General features: G+C 39.1%; 2 protein-coding genes across 2 annotated transcripts; both read left to right on the forward strand.

The window, feature by feature from the left end:
* The first annotated feature begins 168 nt into the window (after positions 1–168).
* vps28 (VPS28 subunit of ESCRT-I) lies at positions 169–4,719 on the forward strand. Its single transcript, XM_041054125.1, has 10 exons — positions 169–220; positions 1,541–1,604; positions 1,712–1,740; positions 2,037–2,074; positions 2,180–2,269; positions 2,378–2,483; positions 2,602–2,703; positions 3,114–3,167; positions 3,249–3,340; positions 3,547–4,719. The coding sequence occupies exons 2-10, from the start codon at positions 1,565–1,567 to the stop codon at positions 3,665–3,667; spliced, it is 672 nt and encodes a 223-aa protein (XP_040910059.1). The 5' UTR covers positions 169–220; positions 1,541–1,564; the 3' UTR covers positions 3,668–4,719.
* Positions 4,720–5,712: 993 nt separating this feature from the next.
* Positions 5,713–14,044, forward strand: mapk15 (mitogen-activated protein kinase 15). Its single transcript, XM_041053387.1, has 14 exons — positions 5,713–6,161; positions 7,525–7,623; positions 7,863–7,892; positions 8,766–8,856; positions 9,294–9,424; positions 9,983–10,146; positions 10,333–10,472; positions 10,565–10,622; positions 11,342–11,479; positions 11,629–11,734; positions 11,871–12,195; positions 12,677–12,807; positions 12,929–13,081; positions 13,281–14,044. The coding sequence occupies exons 1-14, from the start codon at positions 6,033–6,035 to the stop codon at positions 13,473–13,475; spliced, it is 1,890 nt and encodes a 629-aa protein (XP_040909321.1). The 5' UTR covers positions 5,713–6,032; the 3' UTR covers positions 13,476–14,044.
* The last annotated feature ends 540 nt before the right edge of the window (positions 14,045–14,584 follow it).

A 14,584-nucleotide genomic window follows, 5' to 3' on the forward strand; every position in this document is an offset into this window, starting at 1 on the left:
ACATATGATCAAACCTTAAAATCCCATCTTTAGTGCAACAACTCCGTAAAAATGTAAGATGCGAATTCCCCCAAAATACAATTTTTTTTTCTATAAGCTAGTACAGAACTTTAAATTATTAATTTTTTAGTAAGGCACAATGGACAGCTACTATTTTGACGTCTGTTGGTCCTCGGAGGAGGGTGTGTTTACATTTACGTCACAGCCGTTTGCCGAGAGGGTGAGTGAAGTATCTTTTAATTTAACAGATTAAACACTGAAATTGAAGTAACATAAAAACGTTTCGACTGTCCTAGCTCTTACCACAGTGATAGTCACTAATACAAAGTCTTGTGCTTATGAATAACTACCTGTATGGGTCACTTACAACAAAGCATAAAGGAAGTGCTTACCAGCTAGCCTCGACAGCTAACTTCAGGCTAGCTAATTCGACAAAACAAGACACTGAAAGCTGATGATCTTTCTTCATCGGGATGACTTTCCTCTAACGTTCAGGGGATATGCTACTTTGGGTCATTGTTAATGCTTAACCATAAAACATTTTAATACTGAACTGTTGTTTCACTACTGTAGCCAGTCTGTGGTATCTCTGTGGTGTTCATTAGTTCAGTCGGCCCTAAAGCTGGACACAGAAGAACCTAAGACTGAGAAGTAACTGATGATTACTTATTATTTTATTATTTTATATATATCATTATCTTTTACTGTGCCAGTTATTTTTTCAATTAATGTCTGGTCTATGAAATGTAACAAAATTGGTAAAAATGCCCATCAAAAATCCCTAAAGCTCAAAGTGATATTTTAACATTGCTTGTTTTATCTGACCTACAGTCCAGAATCCAAAGATTTAAAATGTACTATTTCATAAATCATAGAAAATGCATCAAATCCCTCTAAATTCTTCAAAACCTTCACCTGAGAAAGTTCTGGAATTTTGGCTTGATAAGTGACTGAAATGCTGAATTGATTATCAAAATGATTGCTGATTGTTTTTCTGTTGATCAACAAATTAGTTAGCTGATTAATCGACTAATTGTTGCAGCTCTAGTTTAGAACTGAATTTTTGATTTGTGCTCTGCTTAAAATTACTGACAAAAACTGAACTGAACCTAACTGGGGACTTGTGTAACTATTGATCCAATAAATTGTAATATGTTGCAGTGCTATAAATATGTCTGAACACTTGACTGGGCTTCCCTTAAGAAACTGACAAGCCGCCTGGGTTGTGATTCATCTTATGTTATCTAAACAACACACTTAGCACATTTGGCATTTGTTGTGTAACATTGGCTCCATGCTTTGTTTGCTGTTACGCTCACATTCAGTATTAAAAGAGCAACTACTGCATCTGACGCACATCTGACATCATTAATATTTTGAGAGAAACACACCTGTAAGTCAGGATGTCCGAGCCAAAGAAATAAAAACATATAAAAGAGGAAATTAATAGAAACAAATGTGAAAAGACGTATTAATAAATGGTTGGAAATTTAGTTTTTTTGTTATGAGACAGATTATAACATAAAGCTTTTTTTTTTAGATAAAGTTCTGATACATCGGCATCATGTTCCATGGGATACCAGTTACAGGAGGTGTAGGAGGAGGTAAGAAACTAATTTCTACAATTTAGGTATTTAGATCATCTTTTCAACATTAAATGCCTGTAGATGTCTCTCCAAACATGTAAACATGTAAAATTTGTTTCCCTCAGCTCCAGCCAATAAACCCGAGCTGTATGAGGTAAATGTTGCTTCTTTTTCATGCTTTACTTACGGTTTGGCAAACAGAATTTTGACAGAAATGTCTGTATAAACTTTAATGAAATACAGACATTAATGAAATTACAATTACTTGATTATATCCTTTTTTTGGCTGAAATTTGCTTGGAAGAAAAACAAACCTGCCATATTTATGCTTGTTACTTCTGTAAGAAATGCTGCATCAAACTGAACTAAATCCAGGGATAAAATCAGAAATATGTGATATTCTACTTGTTGGGCAGAGCAAGTCTTTCACCACAAATCGTATCTTTTCAGGAGGTGAAATTGTACAAAAATGCAAGGGAACGAGAGAAGTAAGTGTCAAATACATTTCCATTTACCAGCCTAATATGAACACACTGTAACCCAGGGGGGGTTGCCAGTTTTGTAACACCACATTATTAACCTTCTCTCTAAAGGTATGATAACATGGCAGAGTTGTTTGCTGTCGTCAAGACCCTGCAGGCCCTGGAGAAGGCTTACATCAAAGACTGCGTCACACCTAATGAGTGAGTTATACCCGAGTTTAGATGCTGTGTTTAAATGTTTGATGAAAATACCACCTGTAAATTTGATACTATATTTTTTTATTGATGTGGAGGATTTGTCTGTTTCAGGTACACTGCTTCCTGTTCCAGACTCTTGGTTCAGTATAAGGCTGCTTTCAAACAGGTGCAGGGCTCTGACGTGGGCTCCATCGACGACTTCTGCAGGAAGTACAGAGTGAGTTCTGGGTTAGATTGTGGAACACTTTTTGACCCATTTGTCCAGTGCTATTAGATTGTATGTCTCTGGTGCTGTCTTAGAGTAAGCCTCTTACTCTTTTCATTTTGTCCCTTAGCTTGACTGCCCACTAGCCATGGAAAGGATTAAGGAGGATCGGCCAATCACCATTAAGGATGACAAGGGAAACCTGAACCGCTGCATTGCAGATATTGTTTCTGTATGTCCTCTCTCTCCTCCATCATATTAAGCAGTCAGTTCAGAGTGGAGGCTTATTTTGGACACATGCCAGAATAAGGATTGTTGCAGTCGTATTTTTGGTTAAATGATTTAGTGTTCGGGCTGAAGTGGTTTCACTTCATTTGGCTCATCCTCTGGTCAGTCATTTAAGAATGTGAGTGGGTGTTGCCAATTGTGTTCACTGCCAACTTTGAACTCAACTCATATAATCAGACAAACTATGAAACTCAGCAGATGAATAGTGTGATACTGGCAAAGACTACATGCCCTGTTTGTGTTGCTGACTGTAAAAAAAAGAAATCATGTTTCTTGTTGCTGACTGTGGAAGTTGGAAAATATGTTGAGCATTGTCTCATTGGTTGTCATTTTCTCTCTCTTTGTAACCTTCAGCTCTTCATCACTGTGATGGACAAGCTGAGACTGGAGATCAGGGCCATGGATGAGGTAGATGGAACAGAATGTTGGCAGACTTATCATACTGGTTACTTAAGTGGATAATCTGACACTTGTCTTCCTTTGGTCCAGATTCAGCCAGATCTAAGGGAGCTGATGGAAACCATGAACAGAATGAGCAACATGCCTCCAGACTCAGAGGCTAAGGATAAAGTCAACCTCTGGTTAGTATTATGATATGTTAAGAGTGGAACCCAACCTTTCCTTGAGTGTGATGTAGGTAGGGCTACCTCTGCAGTGGCTAAGATGGCTGCACTGATCCCCAAAATCACCTCACTTAACACCACTCCATGATAAGTCTGCATTTTAAAACCACAACTTACCTCCATTACTTTCTTAACTGTCATCTTTCTTGTCCTTTTCTCCTCAGGTTGACCACCCTCAGCAGCATGTCAGCCTCAGATGAACTGGATGATAATCAGGTGCGCCAGATGCTGTTTGACCTGGAGTCGGCCTACAATGCCTTCAACCGCTTCCTCCACTCCTCCTAAAACATCTCTCCATCATAGATCCATCTGTCTGAAATTCTGGCTCTTAATACCTATTAAGTTAAAATAAACATTCTCCTTTCTCTTTTGGTTATTTGTAGGGCGTGGATTTAAGTCTAGGGACAGGTTTTCTCTCTCCTGCTTCCCCAATTATCACTTTTCCAACTCTACATTTGTTCCCTATGTACTTATTCATGCTGTGTCCAGTTCAAACTTCACTGCCTTTTAGCGTATACTCCACTGTTTGTTGTACATTGTGCTGCCTGTAGCCTTGCCCACTGGGCTTTTCCTGTGCTGTGAGATCCTCCATTGGCCTGTTTTCTAGCCAAACATGTGTGATAAACCCTTAAACACTGGCTATTTTGATCTTGACAAAACAGTTTACTTCTAACTTTGTACTGTAATTTCAAAAAAGGTCTAATTTTATACTTAGGTTTTGCAGAGCACCAACATAGAAGCATGAATCAGTGATATTGGGCAAATTCTGCACATGAAAAAATGGTTGCAACAGCCAAAGTCTTTGTATTATTGGAGAGATGAATATATATATTTTTCTTTTTGGTACCCTAAATATATCCACTAGCTACCACCTGGGGACATTTGTTCTGTGTACCATGATTGTTTAATATTACACATGTTTTTACTGTAGAATCCCACAATAGAGTTTGTCAATAGCGTAAAAGAAGCTGAAAATTATCTGATAACATGCAGCAGAAGTAATTGTTTGGACTCTGAAGATGATTAGATTGCACTTCAAATTAATCATTATGTTGAAACTATGGTGGAAGGAAATGGTTTTGTTTTTTCGCCTACATTTTGTCTTTAACATGCCTAATCCATATTTCCCTTAGAAGTGAAGGTTTGGCCACATTGAGTGGGCAAAAGAGAGGTGGACACACCCCCTCCTTATTTTGCTTACTAAATATGTTTCAACCCTCGAACACCATTAGGGAGAACATATTTATTAAGATATATCAATGTAAATAATAGTTTTGATTTTTAAATAAAAGCATGTAACATCTTTTTAGAAATAAAGCTGAAAAATCTATCTCCAACCTTGTGTCTGAATAAGATGAAATTTGTTCATAGCTTTTTTAAAATTATTGTTCAAAGTATTCAGTTTATGATGTGACATGTTTAGAAATCTAACAAAGGGAAGAATGCTGCTTTCTAATTAATTAATTTGCACTGTTTATTAATCTAGTCTATTCATTGTATGAATATTTTGACCACAGTGTTTATTGTTTTAATGATGTTTTTATGCACATCTATTTTACTTTGATCTTTTTCCCACAAGAGCTGACTAATGGCCCTGGTTAGGTTTTCCTGTTTGGGGCCCCAGGGTTGTCGGGCCCACACTGGCCACCCACTGCACTGTGTGGACTGCATTTACCCTTCAAGGGGCCTTACAGAGTCTAGGTCCTTGATGCAGTTGCCTGCTTGCAACATATTTTTAGACAATTTCTGAAGTGCTGATTGTTGATTTAATTCCTTTTATTTACAATGATCTTTACTGTTTTAATTGGCTTTTTTCTTAATAGACTTATTTTCCTGGGTGAATCACTTACTTTTGCTGCCATAAATGAATCTTCAACATCTTTAACAAGTAAAAATAAAACTTTCCAGAAGTTAAATTTAATATTAATAGGTTATCCGGTGTAGATCACTGTCAGAGGACCAAGCTGACACATTTTTGTTCTCTACTTGCTTGTGAGGACCTGCGATGAGGAACAGAGAAACAGCCGTTCCTCATCACTCTACAGGTTACATCATTAAACCAAAGCAGCCTTCTGTGTCTCCCCCACACCCCGCGGGATTATAGAGGAGGTCTTCCTATAATCCTGGTGCTACAACCATCATAATCTCCATGACAACACCAAACGTCCACCTGTGAATGAGCGGACGAGCTCGTGTTTGTGCTGCGGTTCCTTTAAGAACCGGGCAGCAGCGTATTCGTTACCAGGGCGACGAAAAAATGACAAAACTCCTTGGCCCGTCCGTTTGCAGCAGCGGCAGCGGTGTGGGAGTATGCAGAAGTTAAAGCGAGATTTGACTGTCACCTGGACGAGCACAACCAGATTCTGAACAGCGCTGGTTAAACGCGTTGAGCTTTCAGCAACTAAGAGGAGGTGAAAAGCTAAAAACTGCTGCTTCTCCACCGACATTGATTGATTGAACAGTAAGCGACGCGAAACAGAAACACCAGAGTCGCATGTTGACTCGACTGCTGCCTCCATTCATTTTGTCGTGTCTGTGTGTGTGAGTGAGTCATTCATCGCGTCCAGTCGTTTTAACACCTGTTTTCCAGACATTCAAAGTCTACTGACCTTTTTAAGGAATAATCAAGGAGTATGGTGGGGATTTCTGCATGAGCAGAAGTAGTAACTGTTACAAAAAAAAAGGCAAAATGAGCAAAAAATATGAATCAACAAACGTGTCTGAAGTGGAGGAGCATATTTCTCTGAAGTATGAAATCAAGAAGAGACTTGGAAAGGGGGTAAGTGGGTTTTTTTTTTTTTTTAATTATTAATGTAATGGATGTTGAATTTAATTTATCACAGTTTTTAAATATTCTCTGAACCCTGAGCATAAATCCCACGTATTTACAAAAGATCTTTAAGTTGCCAAACAGTTTTATGTCCATTGCAGGCTCATTGCATGTTTTGCAAAAACCCATGCACCCTTTTCTACCTGTGCGTTAATGTTTACCACATCTTTAAGCCCCTCTGCAGCTTTAAAAGAAATTCCTGCAATTCTCCAGACTTAAGGTCCTCAGTAAATACCAATGTTGTAAGCAAGGGGTTTATTTACTTTGGCAGGACAAACTCTTTCTTTGCAGATCAGCTGATGTGTGAGGACACTTGTTCCCTCTGGAGTCCAACCCCTTTGTTTTTTTCTCCACTGGAAGGGTTGCCACAGGACTAAAAACAGCCTGGTTTCTTTCCACAATGTCCACAGAGACGCACAAATTGATGCTCTGCTTTAAATGGCCAGGTGGTTGCTGCCACGTAGCCACGTCATATTAGCTAACTAGGCATACCTGAGTGTGACTGTGGCTCAGGTTACACAGCTGTTCAACCTGTTTACAGTTGACTGGTGGGATGGTTGCATCCAACAATACATCAGGGAACTGAACAATAGTGAGCATTGCAGTGCTAAATGGTGTTAGAAAGTCATAAAGTAGTTTTACAGCAGGAAAAAAAATGCTTGGGTTTGACAAAGACAACAGCCAAAGAATCACCATTGCTATCTAAACCCATTCCACTGCCTCCTATGACAAAGCTGCTCCTTGTGTCATTACAGTAACAGCGTACTCTGATGCTCTGCTTCACTGCCGCCTCTGTTACGCTCGACTTCACCATCTAGATTAGCACCCTCCCTCCACCATAGTCAGAGCTGTAGCTACTATTTGAGGACACAGAGGTCATGTCCTCACCTTTTATTTTCCAGGAATATGGTGATCAGAAGTTCAGTTTATGCTTTATAATTTAAAGTTACCTATAGTGGATTTTTAAAATGCTCAAAACAAAACTGCTTTTAGATGATTACATAAAGGAACTCAGGGGCATACAACCGTCAAATAAAATGAAATTAAAAAGATATAAAATGTTAAAGTTTTAAGTAGTTAATTAAACAACAATTTGCAGAGTTAATAAAATCCTGACTACAACCCTGCCCACAGTGTCTCCCCATTTAAATTTGCTCTATTAAAATTATTCTTATTATTATTATTATTTTTACCTTGTTGATATCCTGTTGTCAAAACACTGTTAATGCTAAACTTGTTACAGAATATAAGCCCACTCCAGGGTGAAGAAGTTACTTGATGTAATGTTGTCTGTATTTTGTGTCCGACTCAGGCCTATGGCATCGTATGGAAGGCAGTTGACAGACAGAGCGGAGAGATTGTGGCTGTGAAAAAGATCTTTGATGCCTTCAGAAACAGGACAGATGCCCAAGTGTGTATTGTTTCATATACAATTTTAAGTTCAATGATGTAATTATTGTAACGTGTTAACTTTGCTCATATTTACTTTCTAGCAACCCTGTATAAATTGGCTCCCTAACTTGTCTCAATAGAAAGAGGAGTTTGGCTAATGATTAAATGGAACAGGAGACTTTTGTCTGCTGCGTTTATTGCTGCATGTTTTTTTTCTTGAGCTCATATTCTAACTGTAATTTTCTTTCTATTTGGCAGCGGACATTCAGAGAAATCATGTTCCTTCAGGTAACAATAACAATCATGGTTGAGACATTTTCTTGATTTAATTTAAGACTGAAAATCTCACCCTCTACATTTTCCATAATTTCTCTCTTTGTCCTGTCTCTCATTGAGTGTATTAAATGTACAAAGTATCAGGATTAGGGAGAGTTGATCTTTTCAAGATGTACAGTAATTGTTGTGTCTGAGGATACTGTTCTTTGCTCCTTAGTCATTGAATGAGCTCCATCGTCAAATGGCCATAATATCCCTCATTATCTACAAAAACATGCCCACGTCACCACAAGGAAATTCCCTTTATAAGGCCATTCTCCCTTTTATACATGAACAGTTTATGTAGGTAAATTGCTTTACTGATTAAGAGTCTGTAGCTCCACTCATATTACTGCAGCAGTTAGACCCTGGCCCTCCTACTAAGTCTATTTTTTCCTTGACTGTTTCCTTATATTTAAATGCTGTATGAATAGAACAATGGTGCAAAGGTTTCTAAACTTTTTTTGGTATGCAGGCAGGCCTTAAACAGTTCACAGAAACACACCGGTGACAATGAGCAGCAAGTATGTAGCTGTGTCACTGTACATTATATCCTTGTGTTACATATTACTGTTTCACTCTTTATCTGATGACCTACATACATGTAACCTTTAGCTGTGCCACTGCTCCCTAATCCACTGTTGTCATATTCCAATGAAACTCTGGCGTTGTAGTCATGGGGTTTCTAGTGACCATTATGTAACCTCTGTTGAAACTGTCCCTGTTGTTTACACAACCTTGACACAATATCTGCCAGTTATTGCAGGTCAAACAGTAGCCACAGTGTGCTTTCTGTGTTTGCATGCAGTGTTTCTGTTGCTAAAAATCTTTTATTCTTTTTTGCAGGAGTTTGGCGATCATCCCAACATCGTCAGACTTCTCAATGTCATCCGGGCCCAAAATGATAAAGACATTTACCTCATTTTTGAATATATGGGTGAGTGTTGCTTGACGTGCAGAGCTGCTCAGCTGTGGCACGCAAACATTGCTTCAACAAATGCCCATCGCTCATGGGGAAGGCTGCAGTGGTTCTGCACAGTTTAACTTGGCACTGAAAAAGGCTGAGGTGTGGGTGTAACTGTGTGTGGAAGTGCTTCTGCCTCCCTTGGCTGCCTGCTCTGCCTTACTGCTGAGTCCACATATTGGCCTCCCCCTCTCTGCAGTCTAATCCATGACTGTACACCAGCATCACAGCACAGACCTCCACTGTTTCTCTCCAGCATTTTGTTTTCAAGATTCTGTTTGGCTGAAATCGTTGTGTATGTGATTATAGAGGGGAATGTTTTTGCTGAGGATAATTTAAAGTCCAGTCATTGCTTGAGATTATTGTGACACCCATATTATCAACAAAATCTGCTCTCTGCTTTGACCCAGATACTGACCTGCATGCAGTGATTAAGAAAGGAAGCCTACTGAAGGACATCCATAAACGTTATGTGATGTACCAGCTCCTCAAAGCCGTCAAATACCTGCACTCAGGAAATGTTATCCACAGGGACCAAAAGGTATGCCAGTGACTTTGTCAAGTGGAGAATAATTATGAAATAGTAGTGAATGTATTTGATATATATATGGAGAGTATTAGAAACATTTCACATTACCCAAAAGTGCTCTTTTTTGGATTCTACATAATGTATAGATAATGCATAGATTGTGTTTTGTGGTCTGTCTTTATGCACAGCATAATGTAAGATATAATATTTCAAATAAAACATATATTCTTGTGTAGACAGATATAAATGTAAGGCTGGATGGGTTCATGCCTCATGATCTGTTATGTTCAAAATAATTACGTTCAGTAACACATGTACATGTCTGCAGCAGATATGCTGGCGAGGATGCACAACATGGTCCTTCTCCTTGGAAACTAGATTTTTGTTCTGCCTTTTTCTCTTATTCAATTTTTTGTTTTGGCTCCTTGTATAATTTCTGTTTTCATACCTTGGTCAAGCTGGGCACTGCATTCTGTAATACCTGCTCCAAATGACCTTTGGATAGATGAGTGAAAATCAAACTGTTATTGTCCTTGTGAAAAATGTTTCTCTTGTCTATGTTTCCCACAGCCATCCAATGTGTTGTTGGACACTGACTGTGTAGTCAAGCTGTGTGATTTTGGCTTGGCCAGATCACTCAACCAGATCCAAGAAGACAGTGGGAATCCTGCACTGACAGAGTATGTGGCTACGCGGTGGTACAGAGCTCCTGAGATCCTGCTGGGGTCCTCAAGGTATCAGCTGTGATGAGCATCTGCTGTCAGTAACCACATCTTATGCTTGTTCTTCACAACAGTTAGATTAACAATGATGAAGACAGTAGGTTAGCATTTTAATTCAGGGGACAAAATACTTATTTGGAAAATGATGTAGATGTTTTGAGTGTAGCAGTGTGTAAAAGGAGTACATCTTGTCCAAAGGTACACTAAAGGTGTAGACATGTGGAGCCTTGGCTGTATCCTGGGAGAGATGCTGCTGGGAAAAGCACTGTTCCCTGGGACATCCACCATCAACCAGATAGAGAAGATCATGAGTGCCATACCACATCCGAGCCCAGAAGGTGACTAAAGTAAACTCAAGGTTTAATCCATTCAGATGTTGGACACTTTACTTTTACTTTGGATTAATTAAATATATTTTAATGTTTTTCAGATATTCTCTCAATCAAGTCTGAATATGGATCTTCTGTCATTCAGAGAATGTTACTGAAGTAAGGAGTAAATGGTTTTCCATATATGTACATGTAAATCTAATCGTCTAAATGATCAACAGTGCACATGTTGCATTCACTCACTCAGTCTCACATGGGTTGCTTTATTTATATGCGAATGCAGAGTGTGCACAGTTCATTCTGGACCACTTTCTAACGTTGTCACTTCTGGTGCAAAGGGAGTTAAGGGAGTGATGATAACAAATTTCTTCCCCTCCACTGGGAAGCATATTATTAGAGACTGCAGGTGGAGTTGGGGCTCATTACATGCTCAGGGAGCAGGAAGTGCGATTATTGCAGAGATGCAATGACGTCGCTGTGACAAAGCAAATCATAAACCGAGCAATGGTAGGTTAAAGAGGCCACCTTGTTGCAAAGGGTACATTTGATATGTTGCAAAAAATTGATATATTTGAGTCAGCAGGGAGAGTCAGATTGTCCCCCTGAATCTGCTTGCAGGCTTTGCTGTATTTCTAATCTTTGCTTAGTCCAGTAAATTTGTAAAAGGCAAATATCTTTATCTAACAGCTGCAAAATTAAAAGGTGTATTGAAATGTGTATAGTGATGTAATATGAAATATAATAGCATGTATTGAACCCCCAAATTTTGCATGATATTTTCTTTCAAACTTTCTGTTGATACCCCCCACATTCCTCTGACTCTCTTCCTCCTCTGGCTTTCATTTGTAATTAAATCTCACCTCTTCTTTCTCCAACAGACCACAGGTGCCTCTGGAGGATCTTCTCCAGCCGTCTGTGCCTCCTGATGCTCTGGACCTGCTGAGGGGTTTGCTAGTTTTCAACCCAGACAAGCGGCTGACTGCTGAGGAAGCCCTCCAACACCCATATGTTGCCAGGTATGAAGGAACATGCACTCAGACTGATTCATGGTTACTGGTCAGATTTTCCAGTATTGAAGAGATGTCTTTTTTTTGATGATGATATTACTGTTACTACCATAACATGCTGTCATTTATCCATAATTGTTTCTGTTCTGTCTCTTGAGGTTCCATAATCCAGCCAAGGAGCCAGCTCTTAACTATGATGTAGTGCTGCCAGTGGATGATGATGTGCAATTATCTGTGGTTCAGTACCGCAACAAACTTTATGAGGTACAGAATAAGTCATAAATGTTCAGGAGGCAATGTTTAATTAATTTACACTAGACCACATTACATTAGGTGCACTGCAGTAACACTCATTAGTCAGTAGTATTACATTAGTACATTTTCCTCTTTTTAATTGCAGATGATACTGGAGAGGAAAACTAATCAAGGGATGCTAAGACTGACCCAGCCGAAGGAAATAGGCTGTGTCAGTAGCAGAGAGAAGCCCGGTGTGAAGGACAAAGGAGAGAAGGACCCTGTGGCGGTGAATGGCGATAGTAATGCTGACCATGAGGGGAAACCACAACATGAAAAGACTGATGAGAAAACCCATGTGCCTTCACATACAGGCGTCACCAAACCTGGGCCTGTGAATGTTTCCACCCAGCCTGCTGTGGAGAAGACAAGTCCATTAGCTAGCCCGGGCTTGGGAAAACTCACATATAATCCCATCACACATGCCCCAAGTATGTCAGAATGTATTTCTATAGCTTCTACACAGAACTGGCTGTCAAACTTTAGTACCTTTTTGTTTTGATCATAATATACAGGGTCAGAACAAAGCTTGCCATCCTTGTTTGGTCATATCTGTAATCTTCTTTAGTTATGATTTTATTGCATAGTTCCTCATTTAAATCAAAATTTTGTCAATTTTAGACTTCTTTTTTATTTAGGGAAAATCCTATTGTGTTTTTTTTTTACAGCTTTTAACATTTGAGAACCTTAGCTCTGTTAAGTGGAAAAAAAAAGAATTCAGTGATATTTCTTATTTTACTGGTATCAGTGCAGGAACAATAATCATAAAATGACACCATATAATACCTAGCACTGGCTCCGTGCCTTCACAATAAAATTTAGACAATGCAGCTGCATGTATTTAACATAAATCTCTCAGGCAGTGTACGTACACATTCCCTCAAATAGAAAACTCTTCTTCTCTTCATTCAGACATTTTTGTTCGAAGCCAAGCTGGTCCTCCCCATTACTACCACTCTACTGCAGCCAGCAGGAAGCTAATGGGACAGACCAGTCATGGAAATGCAGCTACATCACCAACAGAGGGCACTAACGCTAATACTGTAAGCACCAGACTTCAGTTCACTTACTATTCAGTTTTGTTTTCTTACATTCTTTCCCACTCTGGCTCTTTCTGTGGCTCACTTTAAACCTTATTCTGTTCTTTCTCCCTCCCTTCATTAGTCCATGGACCATATTCTCCAGCGTGGTCGCTCAGCCCCTGTGGGTCATAACCGTTCCTTCTCCTTGACTCTAAACCAAACACAGAACAACCCGCTAGTGCGCAAGGGTGAGCCATCTTTGTCCTCGGGGCTATTTGTCACATCTGCACGCCTGGTGAGTCCGCTGCACCTCAGGACATGTAAAATATGGTTCACTGTCAGGATGCAATTTCACGCTATTAATATTCATAATTAAGTATTGACTTTAAACATAGAATGCACAAAAGTATATGGATATTTCAAAGCTTGGTGGCTTTACTAAGCTATAGATGAAATGGCTGTCATAACATGTCTAACTTTTTATTCCCATGCAGAACCAGCGCTCCAACTCTCAGGTTCGTGAGGCTCGACCCCCAATACGGTTCAGCAAGAAAGTATTTCAGAGTAACTGTAATGTGGCAGCCGCGGGTGACCCTCGAGCCAAGCTAGGCAGTTACTCCCAGGCCTATGGCACTATCAACAAGACTGAACTGGACAATCTGCTTCAAAGTCGTCCTTGCAACCAGTAACTGCTGTCATGTCAGTGGTTACATAAGGGCTGGGTGGCACCTGTGTTGAAATACACAACAAAGTTTCCCCTGGATAGGATGTTAGGCACATGGCAAACTGAAAGAGATCTTGTAAATAGCAACTGTTAAGACTGTTAAGTCAAACCTCTTGTGTAGAATGTACCCATGGAGACATGGATTTCCGTTCGCTGTCTGTGACAGTGAATATATTTTGTAAAAATCCAACTGTACCAGCAATTCATGAGAATATGCACATGTGTAATTTTTTCAAGACGTTTTGCTCAGCTGCGCTTCTTATGAGGCTGGATTACCTTAATGGTTTATGTACATTCAGCCATAGGGTTTCAGATGGACACAGAATAACTGTAAAATGTACAAATAGTTGTTTGAATTGTTTATATGCAACAAGTAATTGTCTGTTAGTACAGCAGCAATAAGCCCACTTGTTCCTCTAATGTGTACAGAAAGAAAATGATTAATGTTTTTTGAACATTAATCAATTTGGAAGGTTTAACAGATGACTGTGGCAGCAAAAGACAAAGTTTAATAATAAAAAGAGTTTGAAGTATCAAGATTCTTTACCTATGCAAAAGTACTAATACAACACTATAAAAGCTTCAATTAAACGTCAAAATCCTACTGTAAAAGTACAGATGTTCTATACTAGTGTACAAATACTAGGACTATACCACTGCTACTCCTGCAGAAAATACTGGAATATTATACAATATGTTAGATTTTTAGATTCTTAATACTGATGCAACAAAGTCCAAGCAGCTTTTACTGCTGTTGTTGGTCAAGGTGGAGCTTGTTTATCTTCTACAGAGGCAGTTAGGTAATTCTAAGGGTTTGAGAAACGTGTAATTGCTTAAGAGCGAAGAAAAGGTTTTGCTACACCAATTTATATTCATTTTTCTCTTTTCTCTACTCGATTTTTACAATAGATATCAGATATGTTTTTTTACACTCTTTGGGCCTCAAACACCCTTTAAATTGAACTATCAGAGAACTCCAGAAGAGAAGTAACTCTGTGGTGGAACTGCTAACAAGATAAGAACTTTCTACTCAAGGGAAGTATCTCAAAACTATACTAAAGGGCAGAACCAAGG

Source organism: Toxotes jaculatrix, chromosome 13, assembly GCF_017976425.1.
Source record: "Toxotes jaculatrix isolate fToxJac2 chromosome 13, fToxJac2.pri, whole genome shotgun sequence".
Lineage (NCBI taxonomy): Eukaryota > Metazoa > Chordata > Actinopteri > Toxotidae > Toxotes > Toxotes jaculatrix.

Excerpts from the sequence above, each read along its gene's own strand:
- vps28 (XM_041054125.1), top strand. The coding sequence starts at position 1,565 with ATGTTCCATGGGATACCAGTTACAGGAGGTGTAGGAGGAG. Across the intron at positions 2,075-2,179 it reads AATGCAAGGGAACGAGAGAA|GTATGATAACATGGCAGAGT; the intron begins GTAAGTGTCAAA and ends TTCTCTCTAAAG. Across the intron at positions 3,341-3,546 it reads AAGGATAAAGTCAACCTCTG|GTTGACCACCCTCAGCAGCA; the intron begins GTTAGTATTATG and ends TTTTCTCCTCAG.
- mapk15 (XM_041053387.1), top strand. The coding sequence starts at position 6,033 with ATGAGCAGAAGTAGTAACTGTTACAAAAAAAAAGGCAAAATGAGCAAA. Across the intron at positions 8,857-9,293 it reads CCTCATTTTTGAATATATGG|ATACTGACCTGCATGCAGTG; the intron begins GTGAGTGTTGCT and ends GCTTTGACCCAG. Across the intron at positions 9,425-9,982 it reads TTATCCACAGGGACCAAAAG|CCATCCAATGTGTTGTTGGA; the intron begins GTATGCCAGTGA and ends TGTTTCCCACAG.